Genomic DNA, 27811 nt, shown 5'->3' with positions numbered 1-27811 from the left:
TGTTACTGTTGCTTAAAAAAAAAATCAGATATCCCAAGTTAAGGAATTTGGCACTTTTCTCTGTATATGGGAAAATGCAAGAGTAGTCTTGTTTTATTGCTCATTTTTGTCCAACCCTTTGCACCTCCATGGACTGCAGCACGCTAAGCTTCCCTGTCCTTCACCATCTCCCAGAGTTTGCTCAAACTGAAGTCGGTGATGCCATTCAACCATCTCATCTTCTGCCGTCCCCTTCTCCTCCTGCCTTCAGGCTTTCCCAGCATCGGGGTTTTTCTCATAATGCAAGAGTCTGGGCTCACTGAAATCATTCTTTTCATATGCATTTCAGCTATCCTGGGCCAGGATCCTGTGTTTTTTCACATCTTGAGATCACTTGGGGCTCACCATAGGGAAGGGCTGCAGTCTGCTGACTGGTATTCTTCTCCTTCTTAAGTGTCCTTAGAGCTTACCGGCTCACATTGGAGGTCTGCAATCACTGACAATTGTGACATCCTTGTTGACTGATATGGCAAGAAATATTTCATTTCCCAACGGTTTTCTAATAAGTTAAACATATACTTACCATGTGACCCAGTCATTCAACTTCTAAGTATTCACCAAAGAGAAACAACACTCATGTCCATAAAAGACTTGGACATGAAGGCTAATGACATCTTTATTTGTAGTCACTAATAAAGCAAAGGTGGTATTATAAAATGGAATACTAGGGGCTTCCGTGATGGTTCAGTAGTTGAGAACCTGCCTTACAATGCGAGGGACATGGGTTCAAAGCCTGGTCTGGGAGGATGGCACATGCCGTGGAGCAACTAAGACTGTGTGCCTCAACTACTGAACCTGTGCTCTAGAGCCTGGAGGCCACAACTACCGAAGCCTGTGCGCCTAGAGCCTGTGCTTTGCAACAGGAGAAGTCACTGCTATGAAAAGCCCATGCGCCGCAACTCATGAAAGCTCCTGGGCAGCAAGGAAGACCCAGCACAGCCAAAAATAAATCTTAAAAAAATAAAACGGAACACTAGTCAGTATTGTAATACAAAGGACTAAACTCCTGATACACACCTCAACAGGAATAGATTTGTTACGCTGAGTGACAGAGCCAGATCAGAAAGAATACCTGCTGTATAATTTTGTATAGCAAACTCTGGGAGACAGTGAAGGACAAGGAAGCCTGGTATGCTGCAGTCCTTGGGGTCACAAAGAATTGGACACGACTGAGTGGCTGAACAACAACAATAACAAAAGTAATTCTAGTGAATACATAAAAGTTGGGAGAAGACAAACTTGCTTTTAATGACAGGAAAATCAGTTGCCTAGAGATGGGAAGCGGGGAAGGAAAAGGCTACTAGAGGCTGGAGGAAATCTTTTGGAGTGACAGATCTCTTCACTCTGCTGCTTGTGGAGATGGTGTCGTGGATATTCACATCCATCAGAACTGATCACATCGTACACGTGATACAGTCGAGTTGATTGAATGTTAATGATACCTCAATAAAACCATTAAAAAGAAGAAGCAACTAGACATGGGCTCCCTGAAGGGATGTGTGGTTTGTGGGGAGGAGAGTTGAGCCCCAGCTGGGAGAGGCCTTAAGGGCGGGCTCAGGGCTTGTCCTAGATGAAGTGGCACCTTGGAGCTCTCAAGACAGGGTGCCGGCCCTTCCCTGTGACTTCTGCAAGTACAGGTATATCATACCCACTCTGCAGGACACTGGGAAGATGCCCAGGCCCTCTTTGCCCTCCCAGAGCTCCCAGCAAGGACCCTCAGGCTGTCTGTGCTGTGACAAAAAGAGTGAGAGAGGTCTCTTGGAAGCTGGGGTCCCAGTGGAGGCCCAACAAGGAATGGAGATGAGTGGGGAAGGGCAGGAAGGGGCCAAAGCACACGTGGGACGTTGGCCACGGAGAGAAAGGCAGGAGAAGCCCAGCCCTGTGTCTCCTGGGGTCTGACCCCTTCCCAGGGGCCTGCAGGGCCTTCTTCCATCGTGGGTGTGGGTCCCCGACTTCCACCTGGGCCAGGGCGAGCCTCCTAGCTCCAGCACCCCTACTCCCTCCATGGCCCCCCTGCTGGTCTTGCTTTCTTCCCCTAAACCCCAGCACAGGGCAAGTTCTCAGGAAGCCCGACTCTGCCCAGGAAGTGTTAACAAGTACGAGGTGTGATACATACTTCAGGGCGCTGGACCTCTGTCCCAGTGGAGGCCCCAGCCTGCTCCTGGCACTGTGGAAGGGCATCCTTCAGCCAGGAATAAGAGGCTGATATGATCCTGTCCGGTGTTGAGAGACCTCCGATCCAGTGTTGCCAAGAGAGGCTGGGCACAGACATGATGGCGCCATGCACCAAAGTTGTCTGGGCTACAGGCAGCTGCCCATCTGTGCAGCCTCCCCCTTGGGCTTGGACAGTGGAAGAAATGAAGCTGCGAGGCCCGCCTTTCTGCTGGCCTTTCCTGCCTTCTTGCAGCTAGAGCTGCTTTGGGAAGGTGAAACCTCACACCCAGTCCTGCTTGACCAATGAAGCTGGGCTCAATGCCCCTTGCTGATCTCAGGCGAGGCAACAGCGAGTGGTGATGCGAAGTGAGATCTTAATTTTCTGCCCAGGAATTGAGCTTGGGTAGCCTGGAAAAAAACCAGGAATCCTAGCCACCAGACCAGCAAGGGCTAGAGGCTATTTTTCCCTGGATCTTTGCCCTCAGTAAAAAATGCATTTGTCACAGAGGCAGAAGCTGTAAATGCAGGTACAACACAGCACAAGTGGGAGAACGCATAGAGAAATGGTTGGTTTATTATAGTTGAGGCAGAAGCAAAGCAGAGATGCACTGGGGAGAGAAAGGGTATGGGCATCCCACCTTGTGAGCAGGAGCACAGTAAAGAGGAGGTTAAGTCATTTATATAGGGCAGTGCTTTCGGGTTTTTGTCTTCCTTCAGGCCATCTATCTGGTTTCTTTATCCACACCTGCCCTACCCTGAGACCCTCTCCTGGGTACACGCGCACCCCTCAGTCAAGATGGATCTCGAAGTGAAGGCTTCTGGGAGGAGCGAGACTCATTAGGGCTTGGTGTTATCTCTTGACTTTTGACCCACAAGGAACCTTTCTGTGCATGTGTAGTGTCTCCCTTGTCCCCAAAGAGGCGGAAGCAGAGATCCCTTAATCTTTTACTCAAAAAGGATTTTGCTCCTCTTTGTCCTTGCCGTGACTATTACCCTGACTATTGCCTTGACTGTTACTTCAAGGTGTTTACAAAAAAACAAACAATGACTATTTATCCTGTTTCTGTTGTTACTTTCATTTTGGAGGGCAAACAGGAGGCTGATTGTACATGCCTTAACTGGAGCCCACATATCTTGCCTCAGAAAATGTTACACCCTTATGGCAGAAAGCAAAGAGGAACTAAAGAGCCTCTTTATGAAAGTGAAAGAGGAGAGTGAAAAAGCTGGCTTAAAACTCAGCATTCAGAAAACGAAGATCATGGCATCAGGTCCCATCACTTCATGGCAAATAGATGGAGAAACAATGGAAACAGAGACAGACTTTATTTTCTTGGGCTCCAAAATCACTGCAGATGGTGACTGCAGCCAAGAGGTGCTTGCTCCTGGAAGAAAAGCTATGACCAACCTAGACAGCATCTTAAAAAGCAGAGACAATGCCAACAAAGGTCCATCTGGTCAAAGCTATGATTTTTCCAGTGGTCATGTATGGAAGTGAGAATTGGACTATAAAGAAAGCTGAGCACCAAAGAATTGATGCTTTTGAACTGTGGTGTTCAAGAAGATTCTTGAGAGTCCCTTGGACTGCAAGGAGATCAAACCAGTGAATCCTGAAGGAACGCAGTCCTGAATGTTCATTGGAAGGATTGATGCTGAAGCTGAAACTCCAATACTTTGGCCACCTGATGCAAAGAACTGACTCATTGGAAAACCCCCTGATGCTGGGAAAGATTGAAGGCAGGAGGAGAAGGGGACGACGGAGGATGAGATGGTTGGATGGCATCACCGACTTGATGGACATGAGCTTAAGCAAGCTCTGGGAGTTGGTGATGGACAGGGAAGCTTGGTGTGCTACAGTCTATGGGGTTGCAAAGAGTCGGACGTGACTAAGTGAGTGAACTGAAATGATAAGTATCCAGTCTGAAATCCACTTCTTTGTGCCCCAAGAAATGTAAACAGGGGGCCACTTGTAAATGTTTAACCTGGAGCCCCACATCATTCATATCTCCTACATCATTCCCACTGTATTCTCCATGGACAGATATCTCTCTAAATAGCCTCAGGCTCCCTGTGGGAGAGCAAGGCCTCTGGGCGTGGAAGGCTGAGCTGGTCCACTTCTGCAGAAGACACAGGGCTTCATTCTCAGGAGTACCCCACTTCTGAGTGGCAGCTCTTTTCCCATTCTCCTTCTCCCAACCCCTGACCTTCTCTCCCCATCAATATAGGGAGGGGAGATGCTGAGACAATCATTTCTTCTTTGACAGGGAGCTTCCTTTCTGGAATTTGTGGCTCAAGCCATTTCGGCCCAGTCGTCCGGGGACCACAGTTCTGAATTGGTTTGGTCTTGGTTTGAGGCTGACATTAGACCCAGGAGACTGTTTCCACTTCCAGAATTTAAGGAGCCAGAGGCACCCAGGGACAGAGAGGGAGGGATGGTCGGTCCCTTTCTTGCTGCTTAGGCCTTCTCATCGTTGGATAGAGTCTCTGGTGCCCTTCCACTCTCCCAGACTGTCATCTGTCTGGAGCAGGCACTGGGAGATTGGTTGGATCCCCGGAAAGATGAGACAGGAGGGCTGGGAGGAAGTGGGCCGGTGAGGGCTGGGTGAAGGGCAGGAGTGGATAAAACCATTTTCAGAGCCAGCCCCCCGCACCCCTGATTCTGGACAATTGGACCCAGGATCTTTCCTGAATGTGAGCAGACCTAAAAAATATCCACAACCTAAAAGCTGAAAGTTTTGTTTTATTTGGTCGGAATTTTTAGGACTTCAAGGCTGGAGGCAGCATCTCAAGTAACCTTGAGAGAACTGCTCTGAGGAGGCAAGGAGGGGATCCAGGTTATATAGAAGGTTTGTAACAAAGAGCAGGGAGTTGGAAGATCAAAAGATGAATGTTAATTGAAGACAATCGGATAACCCAAGTTAAGGAATTTTCTGTGTCTGGGAAGATGTAGGAGTCTGGGCTCACTGAAATCATTCCTTTGACATGCACCTCAGCTCTCCGGGGCCAGGGTCCTGTGTTTTCACATCCTGAGTTTCCTCCGGGCTCACCATAGGCAGTGACTGCAGTTTGATGGCAGCTGGGTGTCAGATCTTTTCTTTCCTGGGTTTTCTCAGGGCTCACTGGCTCATATTGCAGGGCTGCAATCACTGGTGGCTGTGACGTCCTTGTTTGCTGATATGGCAGGAAATACTCCATGTCTCACATGGGAGGGTCACTGCAGGTGTGGGGGAGCCACTGATTACAGATGTTTGATTATGGATGTTGGCAAACCTGCAGAGGAGAAAAGAAAAGTGGGCCCTGGACCTGATGCTGTAACAGCAGAAGATGACCAGCACAGGTGTGAGTGGGGTGGGGGTGGGGGTTGCTGAGCCTGGAGCCCCAGTCCTGGAAGGTCAGCTCCAGGACACAGAGAGAGAGGGCAAGGCCAGAGCCGTTTGGGGTGGCGGGGGTGTGGTGGGTAGAAATAGCCGTGAGGGCATTTTCTGCCTGCCTGGTCCACCCTAGGCACCAGTTGGGTGCCTTACCTTCTGGCAGAAAACTTTTTTGTTAGCCACAGAGCCATGCAGGAAAAAGGAGGTGGTGTATTTTATCCCTGGGTCAGACTGAGTTTCTGTGAAGACGTTATTTAACTACAACTATGACCTTGGACTTTTGGGTTCAGTTTGCTTGACCTGCTGCTGCTCCTGCCTTACGGTGACCTCAGGATCCTTGCGGAAACCCTGACCCTCACGATGGAGGCTGTGGAGGGAGCCTAGTCCTCACAAGACCTCGAGGTTGGCCTGCATTGGCCTCCTGGTCCCACCTTAACTCCTTTTGCTGATTCCCCAGGGCTTCCCTTGTGGCTCAGTTGGTAAAGAATCCACCTGCAATGCGGAAGACCTGGGTTCAACCCCTGGGTTGGGAAGATCCCCTGGAGAAGGGAAAGGCTACCCACTTGAGTAATCTGGCCTGGAGAATTCCACGGACACAGTCCATGGGATCGCAGAGTTGGACACGACTGAACAACTTTCACTTTCATACCTGGTCTCATCGGTCCCATTCTTGTCCCCTCCTGGTCTTGTGTTTGTCACAGAGGGTGTGTTAGTCACGCAGTCATGTCTGACTCTTTGTGATCCCATGGACTGTATAGCCCACCAGTCTCCTCTGTTCTTGGGATTCTTCAGGCAAGAATACTGGAGTGGGTAGCCATTCCCTTTTCCAGAGGATCTTCCCAACCCATGGATCAAACATGGGTCTCCTAAATTGCAGGCAAATTATTTACTGTCTGAGCTACCAGGGAAGCCCACAGAGGGGGTCCTCACTATTTTGCCAAAACCATACAGGTGGAAAGTTGTTCTTTCAAGAATTTAAAGGCGAGTGGTTTGGAACTTTGTAAGGCAGTGTTTGTTGCTGAAGAATCACCAGGGACCCAATCAGATGACATTTCCTTGAAGGAACCTGAGGCCGAGGGGCAGAGCCGCAACATCAGACCACACTTCCTGAGGGCCAGGTGGGGAGCACGTCCGTGTGTGTGTGTGAGTGGGTGGGTGGGAGGGAGAGAGGGTGGTTGCACAAGAAAAAATTCACAAGTTGAGTTAGAGACACTTTTCCCCAGCTGCTAAAAGAAGGTGGATTTGGAAGAAAAATTGGGAGTGATGTGGCCAGCAGAGCCCGAAGGCAACCCACATCTAAGTGGGTGGGGTCACTGTTTTGGTTGCTATTAAGTGACTATGCCAAAGCCTTTGACTGTGTGGATCACAATAAACTGTGGAAAATTCTGAGAGAGATGGGAATACCAGACCACCTAACCTGCCTCTTGAGAAACCTGTATGCAGGTCAGGAAGCAACAGTTAGAACTGGACATGGAACAATAGACTGGTTCCAAATAGGAAAAGGAGTATGTCAAGGCTGTATATTGTCATCCTGCTTATTTAACTCCTATGCAGAGTACATTATGAGAAACGCTGGACTGGAAGAAACACAAGCTGGAATCAAGATTGCCGGGAGAAATATCAATAACCTCAGATATGCAGATGACACCACCCTTATGGCAGAAAGTGAAGAGGAACTAAAAAGCCTCTCGATGAAAGTGGAAGTGGAGAGTGAAAAAGTCGGCTTAAAGCTCAACATTCAGAAAACGAAGATCGTGGCATCTGGTCTCATCACTTCATGGGAAATAGATGGGGAAACAGTGGAAACAGTGTCAGACTTTATTTTTTGGGGCTTCAAAATCACTGCAGATGGTGACTGCAGCCACGAAATTAAGACGCTTACTCCTTGGAAGAAAAGTTATGACCAACCTAGATAGCATATTTAAAAGCAGAGACATTGCCAACAAAGGTCCGTCTAGTCAAGGCTATGGTTTTTCCAGTGGTCATGTATGGATGTGAGAGTTGGACTGTGAAGAAAGCTGAGCACCGAAGAATTGATGCTTTTGAACTGTGGTGTTGGAGAAGACTCTTGAGAGTCCCTTGGACTGCAAGGAGATCCAACCAGTCCATCCTAAAGGAGATCAGCCCTGGAATTTCTTTGGAAGGAAGGATGCTAAAGCTGAAACTCCAATATTTTGGCCACCTCATGCGAAGAGCTGACTCACTGGAAAAGACTCTGATGCTGGGAGGGATTGGGGGCAGAAGGAGAAGGGCACGACCAAGGATGAGATGGCTGGATGGCATCACTGACTCGATGGACGTGAGTCTGAGTGAACTCCGGGAGTTGGTGATGGACAGGGAGGTCTTGGGTGCTTCGACTCATGGGGTCGCAAAGAGTTGGACATGACTGAGCGACTAAACTGAAGAGACACCCTCCTGGAGAAGGAAATGTCAACCTGCTCCAGTACTCTTGCCTGGAAAATTCCATGGATGAAGAGCCTGGCGGGCTGCAGTCCATGGGGTCAGGAAAGACTGGAGCATGGCTGAGTGGCTGAGCGTGCAAGCGCATGCACACCAGTGACACCCAACCTGAAGAATCATTAACCAATCAACAAAGCAGGGATTTGTTGGTGAATTATTGGCCCAGGTAAGCAGAAAAGGTCAAGGTGTTGCTGGAGACATCTGCAAGTGGACTCTGCCGAGGGATCATGCCTCTGTCTCCTCCTCAGTGGCATCTCCTTCTCTGCTCCTGCAGAAGGGAACTCAGCCTGGGGAGCCAGCACTTCAGCTTTGCTGTCCAGAGGGAGAGGGGCCTTGGGGCCTGACCCCTGAGGCTCCAGCCCACCGCCTGCCCTGCATGACTTCAGAGGGCAGGGGCAAGGTAGAGAGTGGGATTTCCCTTTGGACAATGTGGCTGCCGGTAGGGAAGGAGATGCCATCCTACTTGGAGGAAGTCTGCTCAGGCATCCCATGTGCTGTGCTGTGCTTAGTTGCTCAGTCCTGTCCTACTCTCTAGGACCCCATGGACTGTAGCCAGCCAGGCTCCTCTGTCCCTGGAATTCTCCAGGCAAGGATACTGGAGTGGGTTGCCATGCCTTCCTCCAGGGGATCTTCCCGACCTAGGGAATCGAACCAAGGTCTCCCACATTGCAGGCAAATTCTTTACCATCTGAGCCACCAGGGAAGCCCAAGTATACTGGAGTGGGTAATCCATCCCTCCTCCAGTGGATCTTCCTGACCCAGAAATTGAACTGGGGTTTCCTGCATTGCAGGCGGATTCTTTACCAGCTGAGCTATCATGGTAGTATCCCAATTTCTGATCATCAAGGAATCCCAGGCACAGGTGGGATGGCCCTCAGATGTTATGGCAGAGTGTCACAACGTCCGTGTCCGGATGTTGGGTGACGCTGCCCTACCCCCCAGCTTTGGTGGTACCTCTGCAGCCTGTGGGTCAAGGCTCTCCTTCGCTGGCTGCTCCCTGCACCTTTCTTAGTGCCAAATCCTCCTTTAAGTCATTGCAATGGAAGTGCAACTACCTCCATTCTTCCCCTCTCTTTGTAGTCACCGGGACAACGGTCCAGTTGCCAAGGTGCAGGCGCTCAGGTTGCTCAGGGGAGGGTCTGGCCTGGCCCAGCCCAGATCCCTTTCTGATGATGGGGGACTTGTTCTCTTTGGTGTTCCAAGGTGGTCCAGTGAGAGCCAGGTTCCCACCTCCCTCCCTATTTCCATGAGCACCCCCTCAGGGTCCCTGAAACCTCAGAAATCCTTCCTTTGGCCTGAATTTTGTGTTTTTTTCCACTTTTCCCTCCTCCCTCCACTCCACGCCCTCTAGTTCAGTTCAGTTCAGTCACTCAGTCATGTCCGACTCTTTGTGACCCCATGGACTGCAGCACACCAGGCCTCCCTGTCCATCACCAACTCCTGGAGTTTACTCAAACTCATGTCCATTCAGTCAGTGATGCCATCCAACCATCTCATGCTCTGTTGTCTCCTTCTCCTCCCGTCTTCAATCTTTCCCAGCATCAGGGTCTTTTCCATGCCCTCAGTGGAGGGCAAGTCCTGGTCACCGACTCCCTGCCTGGGAGCCCACGCCCAACACTCTCCCAGCCTTTGGGCCCCTCTGCCCAGGGGTCTTGTCTGTGGGACTTTGGGCTCAGAAACTGGGTCCCCCCAGAAGACGGTCCGGCTATGAGGCTCACACGAGGCTATAAATCGATCCTCAAGCCCCGGGGCCGGGGGCTCCCAGGATGCTTCAAGCCCCTAGTCACACTGCTTCCCAGGTGGGGCCCTGGAAGGCTGGCCTTCGTCCTGGGGCTCGTGTCTCCCCAGCTCATGGCCTGGCCACTTTTGCTCCTGCTCTTCTTGTCTTTCACTCAGACAATTTAACCAGGCTCTATGCCTGTCTTCTCCCAGTGCAGCCAGTCTCCAGGACACCCAGACTCTGCCCCTCTGGACTTACAAGTCAGTCACTGAGTCCCTCTGCCTGGCTTCTCTCTTGAAGATGCTGTTGCCTGAGGTCAACCTGGCCTGAGTGCTGCTGGTGTGAGCAGGGCATCCACACTTATCTGCTGGGCGTTGAAGAACCAGATCACAAAGTCCTAGGAGTGTAGCTAGGGAAGCCTTCCTGGCTCCTTGGGAGGGTGGCCCGCCGCGATGACGGGTGGGCAGGAGCAGTGTCACGCCCTTGAGCACACACGGTGCGTGTGTTTCTAGGTGGCACAGAGACTGCTGAAGGGCGAGCAGCAGCAGTGTGCCAAGAGGGAGGTGTCCAAGGGTACCCGGGGCCACTGGACATCACCCTCAGTTGGCGCATGACTCACACGGAAGGCTCAGGCAGGGCAAAGGCCTGGTTGTGAAGTGATGTAACCATCACCTGTCCCCTTCACTTGCCATCTTTAGGGTGTGCCATGCCAGGGGACACACACTGCCCTGCTCCTTCCACCTTGTCCCTGATCCACCCAACCTTCTGCTTCAGGCTGCTCTAGGGGTGGGGAGGGCGGGGTGCCCAGGTTTGAGAAGTGAAAGTGAAAGTGTGAGTCGCTCAGTCACGTCCAACTCTTTTGTGACCCCATGGATTATAGCCTGCCAGGCTCCAATGTCCATGGAATTTTCCAGGCAAGAATACTGGAGTGGGTAGCCATTTCCTTCTCCAGGGCATCTTCCCAGCCCACGACTGAACCCTGGTCTTCTGCAGTGCAGGCAGATCCTTCACCATCTGTGCTGTGAGGGAAGCCCTATCTCCCCCCATACGGATGTTAATACAACACGGTGTAAGAACCCTCCAGGATGCAGACAATGGTAAATGGTAAAACTAGGAAGGGATGAGATTTGAGCATTTATTACTTTTATTTTTAACAGAAATTATTTCATTTTCTTCTCCCGGCAATCTTGATTCCAGCTTATGCTTCATCCAGGCCGGCATTTCCCATGATGTACTCTGGATAGAAGTTAAATAAACAGGGTGACAATATACAGCCTTGATGTACTTCTTTCCCAACTTGGAACCAATCTGTTGTTCCACGTCCAGTTCTAACTTGCTTCTTGACCTGTATACAGATTTCTCAGGAGGTAGTCAGATGGTCTGGTATTCCCATCACTTTAAGAATTTTCCACAGTTTGCTGTGATCCACACAGTCAAAGGCTTTGGTGTAGTCAATAAAGCAGGAGTAGATGTTTTTTTGGAACTCTCTTGCTTTTTGTATGATCCAGTGGATGTTGGCAATTTGATCTCTGGTTCCTCTGCCTTTTCTAAATCCAGCTTGACCATTTGGAAGTTCTCAGCTCACATACTGCTGAAGCCTAGCTTGGAGAATTTTGAGCATTACTTTGCTAGTGTGTGAGATGAGTGCAATTGTGCAGTAGTTTGAACATTCTTTGGCATTGCCTTTCTCTGGGAAAGAAACTGTGGACACTGCTGAGTTTTCCAAATTTGCTGGCATACTGAGTGCAGCACTTTCACAGCATCATCTTCCAGGATTTGAAATAGCTCAACTGGAATTCCAATAGCTTTGTTCATAGTGACAGTTCCTAAGGCTCACTTGACTTCGCATTCCAGGATGTCTGGCTCTAGGTGAGTGATCCCGCCATTGTGGTTATCTGGGTCATGAAAATCTTTTTTGTACAGTTCTCTGTGTTCTTGCCACCTCTTCTTAATATCTTCTGCTTCTGTTAGGTCCATACCATTTCTGTCCTTTATTGTGCCCATCTTTGCATGAAATGTTCCCTTGGTATCTCTAATTTTCTTGAAGAGATCTCTAGTCTTTCCTATTCTAATGTTTTCCTCTGTATCTTTTCACTGATCACTGAGGAAGACTTTCTTATCTCTCCTTGCTATTGTTTGGAATTCTGCATTCAGATGGTTCTATCTTTCCTTTTCTCCTTTGCCTTTAGCTTCTCTTCTTTCTACAGGTATTTGTAAGGCCTCCTCAGACAATCATTTTGCCTTTTTGCATTTCTTTTTCTTGGGGATGGTCTTGATCACTGCCTCCTGTACAACGCCAGGAATCTCTGTCCTGAGTTCTTCAGGCACTCTATCAGATCTAATCCCTTGAATCTATTTGTCACTTCTACTGTATAATCATAAGGGATTTGATTCCAGCTGGAATCAAGATTGCTGGGAGAAATATCAGTAACCTCGATATGCGGATAACACCATCCTTATGGCAGAAAGCAAAGAGGAACTAAAAAGCCTCTTGATGAAAGTGAAAGAGGAGAGTGAAAAAACTGGCTTAAAACTCAACAATCAAAAAATGAAGGTCATGGCATCAGGTCCCATCACTTCATAGCAAGTAGATGGGGAAACAATAAAAACAGTGACAGACTTTATTTTCTTGAGCTCCAAAATCACTGCAGATGGTGACTGCAGCCATGAAATTAAAAGACATTTGCTCCTTGGAAGAAAAGCTATGATCAACCTAGAAAGCATATTAAAAACATAGATATTACTTTGCCTACAAAGGTCTGTCTAGTCAAAGCTATGGATTTTCCAGTAGTCATGTATGGATGTGAGCATTGGACTATAAAGAAAGCTGAGCACCAAAGAATTGATGCTTTTGAACTGTGGTGTTGGAGAAGACTCTTGAGAATCACTTGGACTTCAAGGAGATCAAACCAGTGAATCCTAATGGAAATCAGTCCTGAATATTCATTGGCAGGACTGATGCTGAAGCTGAAGCTCCATTTGGCCACCTGATGCGAAGAACTGACTCACTGGAAAATCCCCTGATGCTGGGAAAGATTGAAGGCAGGAGGAGAAGGGGACAACAGAGGATGAGATGGTTGGATGGCATCACCGACTCAATGGACATGAGTTTGAGTAAGCTCTGGGAGATGGTGCTGAACAGGGAAGCCTGGTGTGCTCCAGTCCATGAGGTTGCAAAGAGTCGGACATGACTGAGTGACTGAACTGAACTGGCTGACTTAATTTTTTAAAATGATTTTTTTGATGTGGACCATTTTTAAAGTCTTTATTGACTTTGTTACAATATTGCTTCTGTTTTGTTTTTTGCCCTTGAGGCATGTGGGATCTTAGCTTCTTGACCAAGGATCAAGCCTGTACCTCCTGCACTGGAAGATGAAGTCTTGACCATTGGACTGTCAGGGAAATCCCTAATTTTAAGTTTGTAAAAGTTGAGCTTTGGAAATGGCTGTCTTCAACACCAGCTCAGGGAACTCCTGAAAATGTAGCGAGCAGGTGTGAACTGGCTCCAGAATACCACTGCCTCCCATCCAGGTGGACCTGGCTCAGGGCCTGGTGGACATCCTGCTCCCAGCAACTTAAGTCCACTGTTCGGTGGCCTTGGCTCCAGTTGCCCCTCTGAAAGGTCATGCCATGGCCTTGTCCTTCTCCAGCCAACACCTGACCTCAACGCCCCTAGCATCCAACTGGGCACCTCAGTTCTTCCCTGGCCAGGCTGACCTCTGGCCCAGGACTGCTCTCTGGAATGTATCCTCAGGCAGCCCCACCCTCCTCCGGCTCGGACCATGGTGACCACCCGCCATGCACTGCTTTCCTCCGCCGGTTCTAGGGCACGTGTTCCCAGGGCGCCTCCTCCCCGGAGACTGTCTCCTGCAGCAGGCCCTCTTCCTTCTCTCACCCCTGGTTCTTCCCCAGGTTCCTTATTTCTCCAGTCTTCTCCTCTGAGATTCTATCCACTCCCAGGCTTCAACAGACACCTTAATTTACGACTCTGGGTAGGTGTCTCTAGACCTGACTTTCTCCAAATTCCACAGCCTCCTGGAAATCTGCCCATGGCTTCAATCTGGCACTGATGCCTGCCCTGAACCCTGGCTATCCGCAGAGTCCGGGGATTCTTCCTAGAAGATGGATGGCAACTCGCTGGCCAGTGGAACTTTGTCTCCTGCTTCAAGTTTAACCGAGCTTCTCTAGGATGTTGCGGCAGCATGTGCTCTGTGTGGGTAAGGGAGGCTGTAGGGTCCTTGAACTGATCCCAGCCTCCTCACCAGTGCATGACCCAGTGCAGCCTGCAGCTTGGAGCTAAGAGTAAGTTTCCAATAGGGCTTCCCCAAGGGCCTTGTGACACAGTCTCTCCCGCCTCCTGGGACCCTCCACTCCCAAGAGAGCCGTGTGCCTCCCCCGGACTGTCTCCATTGCACTTTCCCTTCACCAGGGTTCAAGCTAACCGATGCTAATTTAACATAATCACATCCCCCCACAACCCAGTGCAGAACAGTCCCCCAGGATACGTTGAACTGAATTAAAATGGAGAGGTTATGCCCCGGTGGAAAATTCATGCGGGAAGATTCGATTCTGAGATGTGTAAGTTCTGAACACCCTCTCTGGGGCAGACTGTTGCAGTCCTATCAGGTTTTTCTTTGTTTCCTTTTAGTCCCTCTGCAGAGACTAGGCCTTGGCTGTGAGACCTGCATTTGCCAACAGGAGAGCAGCAAATGTGATGCAGGTAGAAACCTGAACAGCATGCGGGCTTGATCTCTCTCACTGCAGATGTCCTGAGAACACCAGGTGAATGAGCCTGAACTAATTTGCCAGAGGGTGAACCCAGGATCCAGCCCACAGCCAACTGCCAGACCTGAGTGAGGCCCTCGACTGCCCTCTGATCACAGATGTGCACCTAGGTCCAGCGGAGCCTGAGAGAGCTGTCCATCTGGTCCCAGCCCCATCACTGATCCACATAACTGCGACACTCACAAATTTTTAAAATATTTATTTGGCTGCGCCAGGTCTTAGATCTTCGTTGTGGCATGCAGGATCTTTAGCTGCCACATGTGGGATCTAGTTCCTTGACCAAGGGTTGAACCTGAGCATTGAGAGCTCGGAGTCTTAGCCACTGCACCACCAGTGCGTCGCTTTAGTCACGTCTGACTCTGCAACATTATGGACCACCAGGCTCCTCTGTCCATGTGATTCTCCAGAGACAAATACTGGAGTGGGTTGCCATGCCCTCCTCCAGGGGATCTTCCCTACCCAGGAACTGAACCTGCATTTCTTATGTCTCCTGCATTGGCAGGTGGGGTCTTGACCATTTGTGCCACCTGGGAAGCCCAGGGAAGTCCCATAAATTGTTGTTTTAAGCCATGAAGTTTTGGGGTAGCCTTTTCGTGCAAAGGTGGACTGCATTGCTCCTTTAGTCTCTGGCGAGCTGAAGATGGTCAGACAGGCAGGTCCGGTGCCTCGGTCACAAGGCTATGCCACGAGCACCCTGGGAAGCCCTGGAGGATTCCCCCCACCCCAGATCCTGGGTGAGGCCAGTGCTGCTTCACCTTGCACACGAAATGGAAGGGGTGCCCTGAGACTCAATAACTTTTTCATGCAGTTCAGCAAACTATGGCTCATGGGCTGGCCGCCTATTTTTGTAAATAAAGCTTTATTGGAATAGGTGCTAGATCAAGGTTCTGCAAGCAGGGTAGGGTCACAGAAGCACAGGCTCAGATCCTGTTCATATTTAAAGTTTGAGACTTTGTCATGGATTTTTTGTGTTAATCTTATTTATTTGTGCTTTTTTTTTTTTTAAGCTCCTTGGATTTGGGCCAAGTCCTTTCCAACGTACTGAGTGAGCCCTTTTATCTGACTGGATCTCAAATCTCTACCTGATTATTACATTCTCACCAAGGGTCATCATTTAGGCTGTTGCTGGATGTTTACATCCTTTTGTGAATGAAGATCAAGTCCTACTCAGGAGAAATCAGAGGGGCAGGTAACCAGAGAGCTGGGGTCAGCCTCCAGGGAAAGAAGGGCTCTTCCTAAAGGTCCCCATTTCTTAAAAGTTCCACAGACTCCTCTCCGTGGCCTCCCTGGGTAGGTGTCATGGGCAAAGCCTAGGAGCTGTAGGATTTGGTCTCCAGATGACCTGTGAAAACATTTCAGTTTATTTGTGTATTTGATTCTCACCCCTCCCCCACCTTAGACTGTGGTTGTATCCGGCTCCCCATTAGGCCCACCCATAGCTGGAATATTTATGCTAGTTGGTATTTTCTAAAGTCTCTTTTGCACCATCAGCTCTGGGATGCAGAAGTGTGTGTCTGCAAGAGGGCTCTCCCAGAGGCCATATTTACTCCCCAGAGAACCATCCAGACAGCACCTGGTGACCTCAGTGTAGTCTGTCCACTTTTTTTTTACCCGAAGTGGCCAGACATCTCCAAATCAGACTCGAGCTCATCTGTGGGCCTGAGGGAGAAACAGAAGTCACCCTGGCTTTGGGCAGACTGTGGGCGGTAATGGACAAGTCACCCACTCCCTCTGGATTCTGGAGACGGGGCTGCTCTCTCATCATGGCAGGGCCAGGCTGTGTCAGTCGGCGGCATGTGAGGAATCCGAAGGGAGTGGATTTGCTGGGAGAAAGGGAGAGATCTTCCCATGATGCTCCTCTGTTGTTCATCTGCAAACACTCTCTGCCTTCTCAGGGTTTCTCCAGGAGCGCTTCCATTTCAGGGACCCAGTCTCCGCTTCTCCTGCTGGTCCATTATCCACAACACCGAGAGAAGCATTTGCGTTTTCTCTTTATCCCTCCAGAGGTCAAGCCAGGAGTTTGGAAGGGCTGGAGGGCAGTGTTCTGCCCAGCCTTCTTCCCCCCAGAACAGAGAAAAACTCACATATTTCCAGAGGATCAAGATGGGCTAGTCACGTGACCACAGCGTTCTACTGTGCCCACCCTGGCTCCACTGCCAAGAACTTGTGAAATTAACCCAGGGTCCAGCTCAGGATGCATCTACGGTCATCACAGGGCTAACCTGGCCTCTCACCTGCTCCAGCGTCCTTCTGCTTGCCTCTTCTGCCTGCTCTCCTCAGGAGTTGGAAGGATACTGAAAAACGCTACGTTGTCCTTTATTTACATCCAGGGGGACCACCAAGATGACTCCCAGTGGGCCTGGCCAGGGCAGATGGACTGCCTGGGGGACAGCACACACACACACACACAAACTCACACAGAGACACAGTCACAAGTGCCATCTCAATACTCATCATTTTATTTTAGTATTTCTGTTTTAGGCGAGGTCAGACTCTGCTACAGGCTTGGGTAACAGTGCTGACTCTGCAGGTGAATGTTCTTTCTCTGTCCCAGTGCTTTGGAATACAGAGTTGCAAAACACACCCTGGAGGATGCTTAAGACAGTGGAGTATAGTTTATTACGCCAGCATGTCCAAGGGGGAATCGGTTCCCAACAAGGACCCTGATGTCTCTGAGAGGCCAGGTTTTATACCCCCCACTACATGACGGGTTATGTGTTAGCAACCTCTCTGTTGCATATGATTGAGTTTTACAACAAGTAGATGCTAGGAGAACAAACAATTAAGGTTAAAGGAGGGGGGACAATGATTATACATCAAGGGGGGATGTCTCCAAGGTTAAATCTAACAGGGGCAGCTTGACTTCAACTACAATCTCTGTTTGCCATCTGTAGGGAGGGAAGTCTCCAGGAGACCTGGTTTTCACTAGCGACCGTTTCCTCACTCCTGGGCAGGGTTCAGGCCCAGCTCACATCCTGTCTTTAAGATGGGTGACAGGCTTCAAGACGGAGTCTCTCCTGCTTTCCTCACATGGGTCCCAACACAAGGATGTGGTCCTGATGTCACCCTTGGCAAGGAGGGAGCAAAGGGCCTCCCCCAGCGGGGACTAGTCACCCTGCTGAGGGCACAGTTTGTGCTTGTGGTCTTAATGGACGGAGGGAGGGAAATGGCTTTAAACTGGTCAATGCTCTGAGCCCTTAGAACACGTGTGCAGAAGCACAGGGCTGCTTTGGAACAGCTGTATTCCAGCCACAGAGGGGAACACCCCATATTCTTACCAGGTTTTAAGAGGAAGAAAATACCAAGTCTGCCGCTCAGGCAGCCGATTTGAGAAGGACTTTCCTTTATTCTAACCCCCTTCTGTTTCCTCATACTTGGTCTGGGTGAAGAGGACCGGTTTCCTCCAAGGTCGATGGCCTGCCTCTGGCTGAGGCTGGCTCCCCGAGATGGATGAGCTCCCGGCTTTGGCTCTGCTGTGCCCCGCTGCCCCCAGCCCCAAGCTGGGTGCCGGCGGGGAGGGTGGGCAGGAAGGGCAGTGGCCAGGACCCTGGGGCAGGGGCTACGGTGGACCTGCTCCTAGACGCCTGGAGGGCTGTCCTCCTCAGCTCCTCAAGTCACCTGGTGGCGTGATGACAAACGTCGCGTCACTTCTGTCATCTGCAGCTGCCAGCTGGCCGAGAGCAGGAAGCAGGCTGGTCACTGGGCAAAGGGATGGTGACCTCGGGGAAGAACCCATCCTCACTTTCTGGAAGAAGGGCTGCCTAGAGAAGAAAAGCCAGGCAAGCTGCCAGCGCCAGGGAGGGCTTGGGCACAGAGACCCCCTCTGTCCCTGCACAAGCCCTCCTTTCAACGGGCGCTGTGCAAACCGAATGCAGAGCGCCTTCCTCCTGGGTCACCTGCTCTGTGGCCAGGGGGGCCTGACTCACTGGGGTGGCCACGCACTTTCCTGACAGGAAGCTCGGTGTGGGAACTCGGTGAGCCTCGCTGCCAGCAGCTCCTGTGTTTGTGGAGGCCGAGGGGGTGGGTATGTGCTGCTCCCCACCCTGTGCAGCCAGCCAGCTGGGCAGCCTGCCTGCTCCTGGGCGCTGCTACTGTGGTTACTTCAGTGGGGGCGTCCAGCCTGGCGGCTGGGCAGGGCCCCGGGGAAGCCGGCCTGGCTCGCTCCTGGCTGCTCTCTCCCTGTACTTGCTGGCGTTTCCTCTGGGCTCGTGTGCAGAAGCACTGTGGTGGGGAGATTGGGCCGGGGCTCCGCTGTGAGTTTCTCAGCAGAGAGGTGGTGAGAGCAGAGGGAGGCCTGCCCACCCACCACGGGCTGCCCAGACTCGGCCCATGGACCACGGTCCCAGCCCAGTGCTCCCTAGTTGGCCAGAGCGCCCAGGGCCCTGTCAGGAAGGAGGGGGCGGCCAGGTCACAGGACTCACACATCCTGAGTGTGACTGATTTTCTGCCGCTTGACGTCCTTTTGTTCGGTTTTGCCTGCCCTTATTTTTAGTAAAGCCCTATTAGAAAGTTCCAGGCTTGGGTTGGGGAGTGGAAGGGGCGGGGGTGTCAACTGGCTGACTGGGAGGCGACAGCGAAGTGGTCTTTATCAGGAGTAAAAGAGTGGGAGGGTGGCCCCAGGGACACAGCGGGTTCCCCAGGGCCCACCCCACCCTCAGGCCCTTGGGGGAGGCCTCTCCACCCAGCCTGTGAGGAAGTACCTGCTTCTTTTTCCCACCAGACTGTCAATTCTGGTTTCAGGCTGACCCGTAAGCCCCCAGGCAGGGGGATCTTATCCCCAAGCGACTGTCTGGAAGGGTCTCACTCCCCCAGCTTGTGCATGAGCCGCTGAAGTGATACCGTCCATGGAATTCTCCAGGCCAGAATACTGGAGTGGGTAGCCTTTCCCTTCTCCAGGGGAATCTTCCCAACCAGGGATCGAACCCAGGTCTCCTGCATTGTAGGCGGATTGTTTACCAGCTGAGCCACCAGGGAAGCCCATGACCCGCTGAGGCCAAGGGCAATTTCTTAAACAGAAAGATGAGTGAAGAACTGGTCCCTGGGGCAGAGGAAGCGGGCAGCTAGAGCCCTGGTCTTGTGGGGAGGGGAGGTGGGCCTTTCCCCTTGGTCTGGTGGGCGCGGAAGGAGCACGAATCAGAAGGGGAAGTGCCCTCCCGTGCAGGGTGACTTACTCTGCAGACTCCTTGTGGAAGGCGTCGTGGAGCTGGGCCGGCCGGCCTGCTGGGGGCCACACGAGGAGAACTGAGGGCCCAGAGCCGACGCCTTGACCTTGGGTGGGTTCATCTCCAGCATTTCTGGGGTGCGGGGGGCCCGGGGCTTGCAGGCAAAGCTTGATGTGAATCCCCTAAAACAAAACATCCAACCTAAAGTCACAGGAGGAAGAAGGAAGGACTCCCCTTTCTGGCTGTAAGAGATGCCAGGCAGGCACCATCTTGGGCACCGGGGGGTGGAGTGGGGTAGAGCAGGGCACCTGGAAGCATAAATCCCTGCCCGTGGAGCTCACACTTTGGGGGAGGAGGGAGATGATGAGAGAGGAGATGAAGCAAGGGAGCAGAATAGGGAACCTGAGAGTATTACAGTGTTGGATCCAGTGGCCAGGAAAGGTGTGTCTGGCTCCAGTTAGTTCCGTGTCCCAGTCCCTGGAACCCTACATGACAACAAGAAATCAAGGCTGCAGGTGTGGGGTTATCCTAGATTACTGGGATATCTGTTATCACAAGCATCCTTAAGATGGGGAGAGAGGCAGAGGAAGAAAGCGAAATAGGCTCAGCTGTGGGAAAAAAGACACAGATGTAATGCCACTGGCTTTGAGGATGGAGGAAGGGGCCACAGGGCTTTTCAGGTGGTGCTAGTGGTCAAGAACCCGCCTGCCAATACAGGAGCCGTAAAAGACGCTGGTTTGATCCCTGGTTTGGGAAGATCCCCTGGAGGAGGGCATGGCAACCCACTCCGTTATTCTTGCCTGGAGAGTCCCATTAGACAAAGGAGCCTGGTGGTCTGCAGTCCATAGGGTCACAGAGTCAGACACAACTGAAGCGACTTTGCATACACCCGCAGGAAGGGGCCACAAGCCCAGGAGGGCAGGAGGCTTCTTGAAGCCAGAAGGAAGAGAAAAGAGATTCTTCCCTAGACTTCCAGGGTGTAACCTGTCCTGTGGACATCTTGATTCCAGTCCATGAAGACCCATGTGGGACTTCTAACCTACAGAACTGGAAAATAATAAATTCGTGCTTATTTAGTGACTAAATTTGTGCAATTGGAAGTTTATTACAGCATCAATTGGAAGCTGACTTTAGATGGGGTGACCAGGGAAGGCCACAGTGAGAAGATGACATTGAGCCCCCAAACAACCCTGCGAAGCAAGCATTACTACCTTACTTTTCAGATGTCAAAACTGAGGCTTCAAGTTGGTCAAGTTTCCCAAATTTATACACATAACAAGCAGGCAGTGAACCTGGTGGGATCTTATAGACAGCCATTCTCCAGACGCCCTCAGGACCCCAGCCCAGTGGGTCGGCTTCACAGAGACAAGAGGCCACATCTTAGAGCCTGTTCCCTCCTTCCTACCAGCGCCCGCAGCCACTGCAGCTGGGGCTGGAGACGTGATTCCCCACCCAGCCCTTAGCTCCCTGGCTGTCACTGAGGTATAAACAGGCTCAACTTTTATTCCCATCTCGACTTCTGTTGCTATTGTTCTGTTGCTCAGTCGTGTCGGACTCTGTGACCCCATGGATGGTAGCACACCAGGCTCCTCTGTCCTCCACCATCTCCCAGTTTGCTCAACTGCTGGGAACTTTGCTATGTGCCCGTTTTTCTGACACCTAACTCTGAAGACTGGAGTCCCGGGGGCTGTCACCCAGGGCTGTGGTCACCACTGACTGAGCTGATGTAAGCGCTGCCTCAGCTCCCGGCAGGCAGCAGCGGCTCCTAGTCTGACCTTCCTTCAGTAGGTGGGTATCTCGGTCTGCAGGCTGCAAGTGTGAGTGCGCAGCAGACACTGTGAGCTTGGCTAGTAAGGGGGGGCTCTCCCCCTGCACCCCCAGGACAGAGAGATGCTGACTGGCTGCAGGGCTCCTAGTGGGCAGTGTGTGTGTGTGTGTGTGTGTGTGTGTGTGTGTACACCGTGCTGGGGGCTGAAACTGAGGACTGGGGCAAGTGAAGGATCTGGTGGCAGGGAGGAGGGTGAGGGCCCTGGAATGGCCTGGACTCAGTCTTGCTCTGTTGCTTTCTAGCGGGTGAGGGAGAGTGAGCAATCTGCTGACATCTCGGGAGCCTCAGTTTCCCCACCTGTGAAATGGCTTCTGTAGCACAGCTCTGAAGGTTCAGGTGATATCCCTGGGCCCAGCTGTGGTAAAGCACCCCATGAACGGGGATGATGGCTCTGGGGAGTGAGACTCGGGAGGCAACTGCATAATTTGTTGATTCATTTCATTATGCCTCCCTTTTTTTTTTTTTTTACATTGAGAATCTATTACTTTAATACTCAGGAAAATAAAACTTAAATATTTGAAAAGTCTCCAAATTCAAATTTAGGAAAAGACACGTAAAAAACTGCCTGTACTTTAGACAAGAAATCTTTCATACCTGGTTGAAAAGGATAGAAGAGATTTAGCCCTCTTACCATTTTTTAACTTTTTTTTTTTCTTTAAAAAGCAAATTTATTTTCATGTCATGTATAACACTGTCCTTCCAGGTGAACTGCCTCAGAGCAGCAATTTGGTCTAGTCCACTTTGATATCCACTGTCCAGCACAGTTCTGAGCACACATGTGCTAAGCTGCTTCAGTTGTGTCTGACTCTTTGCAACCCCATGGACTGTAGCCCGCCAGGCTCCTCTGTCCATGGGATTCTCCAAGCAAGAATACTAGAGTGGGTTGCCATTCTTCCTCCAGGGGATCTTCCCGACCCTGAGCACACACCCATGTGCATTATCAGTGAATGAAAGAAATCTAAAAAGTTAGCGTATACTGATCACATGAAAGAGTATGCAATCATCTCAAATAACTGTGGGGGCTACTCAGGCACATGAGAGAGAGTGTAGAGAGGCTCAGAATAGAGGAAAAAAGCTGCTGTATAACACAGGGAGCTCAACTTGGTGCTCTGTGACAAGGGGTGAGATGGGGTGGTGGGAGGGAGGTTCAAGCGGGAGGGGACACATGTATACTTAGAGCTGATTCACACTATTGTACAGCAGAGACTAACATACCAATGTAAAGCAATTATCCTGCAATTAAAAATAAATTAAAAACAAAGTAAACACAAACACACACACCAAAAATCCCAGAGCAACACAGCGTGCTCAGTTGCTAAGTCCTGTCTCTTTGTGAACCCATGGAACGCAGTCCGCCAGGCTCCTCTGTCCATGGAATATACCAGGCAAGAACACTGGAGTGGGTTGCTGTTTCTTCCTCCATGGGATCTTCCCGACCCAGGGATCTAACCCACATCTTCGGCCTTGGCAGGCGGATTCTTTACCATGCAGCCGCCTTGGAAGCCCGTGGAGCGATGCAGAAAGTGAAAGTGAAAGTGGCTCAGTTGTGTCCGACTCTGTGACCATGGTTCTCCAGGCCAGAATACTGGAGTGGGCAGCCTTTCCCTTCTCCAGGGGATCTTCCCACCCCAGGGATTGAACCCAGGTCTCCTGAACTGTAGGATTCTTTACCAGCTGAGCCACAAGGGAAGCCCAAGGGAGTGATACCGAGCAGCACGTAAATCTGACTGCAAGTGTGTGAAAACAGGCACGTGTTGCTGACATTTGTCTGACACACACAATGCAGCTTTTCTAATTTTGAGATATATATTCTTTTATTTGTTTGTTTTTGTCTGTGCTGCATGGCTTGCAGGATCTTAGTTCTCTCTCCAGGAACTGAATCCAGACTACAGCAGTGAAAGCCCAGAATCCTAACCACTAGACCTCCAGGGAACTCCCTAATATTGATATTTGTTGTCATTCCTATGGTGGTAAAATATACATAACATAAAATCTTGATTGTTTTAAAATGCAGCCCCATTACACTTTCAGTTCAGTTCAGTCACTCAGTCATGTCCAGCTCTTTGCAACCCCATGCACTGCAGCACGCCAGGCCTCCCTGTCCATCACAAACTCCCGAAGTTCACCCAAACCCATGTCCATTGAGTCAGTGACGCCATCCAACCATCTCATCCTCTGTCGTCCCCTTCTCCTCCTGCCCTCAATCTTTCCCAGCATCAGGGTCTTTTCAAATGAGTCAGTTCTTCGCATCAGGTGGCCAAAGTATTGGAGTTTCAGCTTCAGCATCAGTCCTTCCAATGAATATTCAGGACTGATTTCCTTTAGGATGGACTGGTTGGATCTCCTTGCAGTCCAAGGGACTCTCAAGAGTCTTCTCCAACACTGCAGTTCAAAAGCATCAATTCTTTGGTGCTCAGCTTTATTTATAGTCCAGCTCTCACATCCATACATGACCACTGGAAAAACCATGGCCTTGACTAGACGGACCTTGGTTGACAAAGTAATGTCTCTGCTTTTCAATATGCTGTCTAGTTTGGTCATAACTTTTCTTCCAAGGAGTAAGCGTCTTTTAATTTCATGGCTGCAATCACCATCTGCAGTGATTTTGGAGCCCAGAAAAATAAAGTCAGCCACTGTTTCCACTGTTTCCCCATCTATCGGCCATGAAGTGATGGGACTGGATGCCATGATCTTAATTTCTGAATGTTGAGCTTTAAGCCAACTTTAAGAAGGAACAATTGAGAGACTCTGGTAGAAACTCCTCAGGTGAGCCCTGGGGCTGTTCCTGGCAGTGGTAATGGCAGAGAGTCAGCCTTGGGTTAGCTGGGGATGTCCCCTCACACAAGGGGGCCAGATTTGGAGGAGCTAGCTGTGCAGATTTAGGACGGCTTGGCCCACTTTACCCCGCAGGGCCTTAGAGCCAATGGGTAGCAAGGTCAAGTTGTCGAGTCTCAGGGATAGCTGAGGTGAGTTGGCAAGAAGTGAAGGGAGGGGATTTTCCTGGGAGGTCCAGTGGTTAAGAATTTGCCTGCCAATGCAGGGAACACGGGTTCGATCCCTGGTCCCGGAAGATTCCACATGTTGCAGGGCAGCTAAGCCAGTGGGCCACGAATGGAGAAGCGTGCACTGCAATAAAAGATCCCACGTGCTGCAACGAGGACGTAGCACGGCTGAATAAATACATAAGGCAATGAAGAAAAGAAGTGAAGGGAGAGAACAGTCAGGGCAGCAGGGCTGGGGATCTACTAACCTCCCCACCCAGGGCACCCAGGAGAGGGCCCCATCCTTTTGGAGAGCCACATGGTGATGCATGTGAAAAGCCTACACACAGGTTAATTTCACGTGGCAGTGTCGTGGGGCTGAGGGGCCCAGGTATCTGATCAAACATTGTCTGCATATTTCTGTGCAGGTGTCTCTGGACAAGGCAGACATTCCACAGCGTGGACGCTGAGTAAAGCAGACTGCCCTCCAGAAAGCGAGTGTGCCCCATCCACTGGCTCTTGGGTTCTGGACTTGCCTCTACAGCCACGTGAGCTGATTCCTTAATTAAATTTCTTTCCACACACACTTCCTGTTGGCTCTGTTTCTCTGGAGAATCCTGACTAATAGACCTAAGAGCGGGCCTCCTCTTGGCCCTGGGACATGACCTTTGTTTGACTGGGGTCATGTTGTTGCTTTGAAAGAACATCTCAGACACAGCCTCCCTCTGGCTGGCACCTCCCTCTGGCACTGGGGAAAGTGGCCCTTGGCAGACACCAGGGAACCACCCCTTCAGCTTGGCAGACCCCTCCCCTCCATGGGGTCCCCACCTGGGCGGCTGCAGGAGGCGGCTGTGTTGACTGAGGGTGCTGGTCACTGCCGCTGAACTCTGGGGGGTGGTGAGTTTAGGGCCCCCTGGAGAGGACACTGTGGGAGGCAGGGAGGGGTGGCTGTCGGGAAGGGTCAGCTTGGCCCCTGAGAGGCCCCCCAGCCCCCTCAAGCCCCTGAATGGTGTGAGCTTATTAGTCTAGGCAGCCAGGAGCTGGAGCCAGGAAATGGCGATGGTCTGGCTGGGGATGCAGCCAGATTAGGGCAGAGCAGAAAGAGCACATGGGAAGCGCACATGGATAGCAGTCGCCTCCGACTCAGGAAGATGTGACTGGCTGCAGGAACACACGGTGCTGGGTCCTAGAAAAAGGTGAAGGTCGATAGATATATTGGTAAATTGGGAGGTGCCCTGCAAGGTAGGCAGTTATGTATCAGAGAAGCCTGGCTGGCTTCTATGATCTCTGCTTGTCAATAGGAACATTGTGTTGGAAGGGAGTCACAATAAAAAGGTTCTGGAGATATTTAATCTTTACTTGTGTTTGGAATGCTGTTGAGTCATAATCCCAGAGCTGAGATTCCCACGGCAGAACATCCCCGTGTCCCTTCATTTCTTCGGAGGGAGATACTGTCTGTATTAAGATATGAATCAAAGTGCTCAGGGCTTGCCTAAGTGGACTCTGCTCATCAAAGTTCCTAACTGGTTCCTAATTTGGTCATTGCTGTGGAATTTCATCTGGACTGCAACAAAATCCAGGGAGGAGAATGGGGGCTGGGGAGAGTGTGGCGGCTGGGGAGGGAGCATGCTGGATGAAGGCAAACTTCACGCACAGATATTTGGTGAAGGTGCACACATGTCTGTATAAATACTCAGGCTACCCCAATTTCCCTGACCTCTTGGTTCTGTAGTTTCTTTTAGCTCAATACTGTCATATATCCTTTGGGAACAAATGTGAGGAGGGAAAAGCATATATGGGATGTATATGTAAGGGCTTCCCTGGTGGGTCAGTGGTCAAGAATGTGACTGCAATGCAGGAGATTCGAGTTTGATACTCAGGTTGGGAAAATCCCCTGGAGAAGGAAATGGCAACCTGCTCCAGTTTCTTGCCTGGAAAATGCCATGGACAGAGGAACCTGGAGGGTTACAGCCCCTGGGGTTGCAAAGAGTCGGACACAACTTAACCACTAAACAACCACAGACATACGTAAAATCTCATTCTTCCTTATTTTTTTAACAGCCACAATACTTGTGGCTGGACAGAATTTTGACAGTTTGCTTCCCATCTCAGGCTGGCACTGGTGGACGTCTGCGGGGCAGTGAGAGCTCTGACTGGAGGAGCCTACTCCCTCACCTGCCCTTGGCCACACGGAGGGAATGTCCAGACAAACACCCTCCTGTTCTGGCTGGGTTCCTCGGCATCTCCGTGTGCATGCCAACGCCGTGCAAAGCAGGGCCCCAGCAGATGGCGGGCGGCCAGTGGGCGGGCAAGGCCACGTGACGTCTGGGCAGCCTGGCCCCTCACCTTCCCGGAGGTGACAGCTGGAAACCAACCCTGTACATTCCAAGGTCGGGGGTCAGCCCCTCCAGGTCGGGACTGACAGATTTCCCAGGGAAAGTGCCTTGGTTCTCCTTGGGATAAATGCTTGTTTTCTTTGAAAATGCATTTTCATAGTCTGGTTAACATTTATTCAAAGCTAAGGACTGTAAGAGGCGGAGAGAAAAAGGAGAAGGAAGACGTGGGCTGTGGGGAGGCTGTGCGCTGGTGGAGTCTGAACCTTTTCACTCCTGGCTTCCAAGAAGCCAATTTCACAGCAAGACCAGTTGCTGGAAGCCACTGGAGCTGCAATTATCTTTATGCCACCTCAAAATCAGGGCTAGGCAATGCGGGCTATCATTTTGTCTACCAACGACCCACATCCAGGGCTCCAGGGCCTTCCTTCTCACCACAAGCAAGGGCACAACCCAGCCAACTCAACTTCTGGGGCCGGGGGGGTGCCCTCCTTTACAGACTGAGAGAGTGGAGCTGTCAAGTCAGACAGAGAGCTATGCTCTCTTCTTTTCTCCTAGGGATTCATCCAATGTGTATTTCAAGCTCCTGCTCTGTGCCAGGAACACGGGGGACAAACACCCTACCCATGGCCCCCGTGTTTGAGGACCGTGGGAGACAGTCATGGAGCACGTGACCACACAGCAGAACTCCGGCTCACCATCTTTGACACCCTCTGCCCTGTAGACACATCCAGGACTGCCCCCTCCCCAACCAGATCCCAAGGTCCTTGTGGCTCATCCCTACACAGCCCTGCCACCCTTCTGCCCTTGAAGCAGGAAAGGAAGGTGCAAGGTAGCTGCGTGCTCACAGAGGTGTAGGCTTTGAGAGTCTCCCCGCCCCGCCTCTCCCTGACTTTCTCGCCAGTGGGTATGGCACTGCTGGGCCTTCTGCCTGTCCTCGGGGGGCCCTAACCCCTCCAAGGTGTCCAGCAGCTTCTAGAA

At 51.1% G+C, this 27811-nt stretch overlaps 1 protein-coding gene and 1 long non-coding RNA gene across 3 annotated transcripts in view; one reads left to right on the top strand and one right to left on the bottom strand.

The window, feature by feature from the left end:
* The window catches only part of LOC138434258 (uncharacterized), a 29973-nt gene extending 12847 nt beyond the window's left edge, over positions 1–17126 (top strand). The window contains exons 3-6 of one of the 2 annotated variants that reach the window (XR_011254692.1): positions 13773–14043; positions 14390–14523; positions 15534–15715; positions 16422–17126. This is a non-coding gene — a long non-coding RNA (uncharacterized lncRNA). Of the gene's footprint in view, positions 1–13693; positions 14044–14389; positions 14524–15533; positions 15716–16421 lie in introns of those variants that run through there. The other variant, XR_011254693.1, reaches the window with a different exon arrangement.
* ARMC9 (armadillo repeat containing 9) overlaps positions 16963–27811 on the bottom strand; it is a 183007-nt gene continuing 172158 nt past the window's right edge. The window contains exons 24-25 of the mRNA XM_069578574.1: positions 19698–19870; positions 16963–18287 (exon numbers count right to left, since the gene is read on the bottom strand). Coding sequence (XP_069434675.1) covers positions 18265–18287; positions 19698–19870 — 196 coding nt within the window. The 3' untranslated portion in view covers positions 16963–18264. The remainder of the gene's footprint in view (positions 18288–19697; positions 19871–27811) is intronic.

The sequence above is a fragment of the Ovis canadensis genome, chromosome 2, assembly GCF_042477335.2.
Source record: "Ovis canadensis isolate MfBH-ARS-UI-01 breed Bighorn chromosome 2, ARS-UI_OviCan_v2, whole genome shotgun sequence".
In the NCBI taxonomy this organism is placed as follows: domain Eukaryota; kingdom Metazoa; phylum Chordata; class Mammalia; order Artiodactyla; family Bovidae; genus Ovis; species Ovis canadensis.
This window is presented reverse-complemented; position numbering and strand designations above follow the sequence as displayed.